Genomic DNA, 3,263 nt, shown 5'->3' with positions numbered 1-3,263 from the left:
AGAGAAGACAACTAAGTGTAGTGACTTTCAAAACCCTTATGTATGTACATAAAACCAAAAGAAGCAAGGAGAAGAGATAGAGATACAACAACTTACCCATGAAGATTACGTGAATAAGTAAGTGGATTTTTCGAGCTATTCGTGTGTGTTTGTGCGTGCGCATTTGGGAAGGGGAGGGTGACAAAGAGCAAGGGAGAGAACAATTAAGCGCTTCTCAATATTTGCAGAAGTTTGTTCGGTCGATTAGATGTGCTATAAACATTTGGTTTGGGCATGTAGAAAAAGAACACAAATTTTACCCCAAGTCATAAGGGACAAAGAGTGTGCACCTCATGGAGTGATGAATGAGGCTTTGTGTACATACATAGACAATAATATATATATATATATATATATATATATATATATAGAGAGAGAGAGAGAGAGAGAGAGAGAGAGAGACACACACACACACACATTTTTGAATGGTAGTTTATTTTTAAAAAATTGGATCATGTGTGATCTATTAGAATGTTTTCACATACTAGAATATGTATAGTAATGGAAGTTCTAAAAGTAGACATATAAGAGAAGAGAATTGTAAATCCATGAGGTTATATGTATTGATGAGAGGAAGGGGAGGGAAAGGTAAAGGGTTAGAGGTGAAGAGAGAGGTCCATGATGATGGAGGAGGGAAGAGATGGCTCTCCTTTTATAATGAATTCACCACCCCAAGAAGAAGAAGAAGATGATGATGAAGAGGAAGCCATGTTGTTGGGCAAAGTCATGTTTGTAATACCCTTCTCGATGAAACTCGCTACCGAATTTGATGCTCCCATACTCGTGCCCGATAATAGTTGGGATGAATCGAGAGTAGATGGAGCCGCTAGCACGCGGGGATTATTGAAAGGGTAGCTGAAATTCTTTCTCATAGGGCCCGCCAATGCCGCCATATCGTTGTGAAACATCCGGCCCGATCCGCCATATTGAAATGTTTGCCCACCACCACCACCGATGTCAATGTCACCATTAAATAAAGGAGATGCCTTGAGAGAGTGTGCTTGAATTCCCAAGTTAGACTTGGCCAAGTGTGAACTTGAACTATTGCTATAGCCACCACCACTAATGTAAGGATGGTATGGATTGTGATTATATTGATGATGATTGTTGAGAAACTCTAGAGATGATGATCTTTGGTTATTTTGAGGAGATGTGTTGTTAGAAAGCTTGGGTGCTTTCTTACCACTTGTTGATCTCTCCCTCTTGTGGGCATTTTGATGGCCTCCTAGAGCTTGTGAGCTATAAAACTTCCTAGAACAAAAGAAACAAGGGAAGGTTCTTGAAGAAGCCATTGGATTCTCACTAAGGTTGATGCAATCCTTCCCATTTTGATCCACCTCATTAGAGCAACTTTTGGGGCCAATTCCATCCACACCCCCATCCTTAGGACCATCCAATTTGCCGCCAAGCTTAAGATCTAGCCACTTTGAGTCCTGAACAATATCTTTGTTGAGGTCAAGGAAGACTTCGTCCTCGCGACTCCGAGAAGAAAAAGTGGGGTTCGAGATTTGTGCCTCCCCTTCAATATTTGAGGAATGCCTTCCCCCTTGTTCTTGTTGTGGTGGTTGTTGTGAACCAATTAGAGAAGCCATGGCTTGGCAAGTCTTGCTTATGCTGGCCAAAAATCAAGAGAGCAAAGAAATTATAAAGAGAGAGAGAGAGAGAGTTTATATGTAGGCATAAAGTTAAAGAGCAACCTTTTTTCTCATCTTTAGATGACCAAAAACTAAATGCTTTTGAGGAAAAAAGGGGAGGGTGTTAGAAGCTTACATCAAAATCTCTCTCTCTCTCTCTCTCTCTCTCTCTCTCTCTTTCTCTTGTGGGAACCATAACTTTAAAGCTCAAAAGTATGAATGCATCATTTGACCATTATCATGTATTCTAAGATTCCTAAGAAAGGGTTTAGAAAGGCCATATTGTATAGGTAACAAAAGCTATAAGTTTATAGTGGAGAAAAAACCACAAGCCTAAATTGGAAAAGTACAAGGAAGTTGGGGTGATTTATTAACATAATGAGAGATGTTGTCTTTGTATTTCTAGTCATTTACTCCCAAAGTGCCACCCCCCATGTGGGACACACTTCCTCTCTCTCTCTCTCTCTCTCTCTCTCTCTCTCTCTCTCTCTCTCTCTCTCTCTCTCTCCCTACACACACACACACTTCACAATCTTCTCTCTAGAGTGACTTGACTAACTAAATGAATGATTCATCCATTCATTCAGGAGTGAGGACAATCTTTCTTTTTCTCCCTTTCTCCTCCGCCCACCCCCTCTTTCTGACACATGACTTGCTTTTGTTATATCCAAACTGAAGATGATAAAAAGTGATTGGATCTAGGCAGTCCCACTTGGCACTATTAACTTCAAGTCTAAGCTCACCGATATATACATCTATATATCATTATGGATTTTTATATACACCTTACAAGTCTTGGAAGTCCTATCCGTGTTTTTCCATGTGAGGAAAAAGATACTAAGGTCCACTACTAGGTTGGTTCAACATTACAAACTTAAATAGACAAGCTTGCACATGTGTTACATAGAGCTAATTGTCATATGGTTCGTCAACTATGTTTGCATAACCTCAACTATTGATGAGTCATAATGTTTGAATGTGCAGTGGGATGCAAGGATCCACACCCACCAAACTTAGTTAGGCACATAGAACCCCATTCACAAAAATAACCTTGTAACATTAGACCCTACAATTGTGTGGGAAATCAAGGATAACCCTTATTACAACCAAATCAAAATACTTGCTAGTCTAGATCTTTGACAATGTTTTGAATATGAATAATTGGTATGGATATAAATTTAACGAAATCTAGTCTTACATAGGAAAACTTATCAAAACAATTCTCCACTTTAGAAAGTACCAAGATTTTAAATGCCAAAATTTCATTTATATATATACCTTTGGTTTTCTATGAGCCCTAAACTTTTAATGCCTGTTATTAATTTTCCTTTTCTTTTTTGATATGCTTGATACATCATTTATTTCTTTATAGGTGATTATCCTATGATATGTTTGAGTTTTCACATCAAATGCTTTACCATCGAGACTCGCGCTTGATACAAAGCTTGTATATCACTAACTTAAGACATTGTCTTATGCTACGACATAGTACACATGCTAACCGGGATGGATACTTTTTCTTGTGAAACTAGTTCTTCTATTTATGAAACTAGACTTTCATCATTGAAGGATGTAAGGTCAGTTATAGTT

General features: G+C 38.4%; 1 protein-coding gene across 1 annotated transcript; it reads right to left on the bottom strand.

Annotated features, from left to right (window-relative positions):
• Nucleotides 1–457: 457 nt before the first annotated feature.
• LOC147851125 (uncharacterized) lies at nucleotides 458–1,713 on the bottom strand. The gene has a single exon (XM_087335964.1). It carries the CDS (start codon nucleotides 1,629–1,631, stop codon nucleotides 636–638), a length of 996 nt encoding a protein of 331 aa, XP_087192090.1. The 5' UTR covers nucleotides 1,632–1,713; the 3' UTR covers nucleotides 458–635.
• Between the last annotated feature and the right edge of the window lie 1,550 nt (nucleotides 1,714–3,263).

The sequence above is a fragment of the Azolla caroliniana genome, unplaced genomic scaffold (assembly GCF_043228905.1).
Source record: "Azolla caroliniana isolate FFs.n. ecotype wild unplaced genomic scaffold, voAzoCaro1.0.p SCAF_20, whole genome shotgun sequence".
NCBI classification, from domain to species: Eukaryota; Viridiplantae; Streptophyta; class Polypodiopsida; order Salviniales; family Salviniaceae; genus Azolla; species Azolla caroliniana.
The sequence above is the reverse complement of the archived record's forward strand: the minus strand, read 5'-3'. Positions and strand labels throughout refer to the sequence as shown.

Excerpts from the sequence above, each read along its gene's own strand:
- LOC147851125 (XM_087335964.1), bottom strand. The coding sequence starts at position 1,631 with ATGGCTTCTCTAATTGGTTCACAACAACCACCACAACAAGAACAAGGG.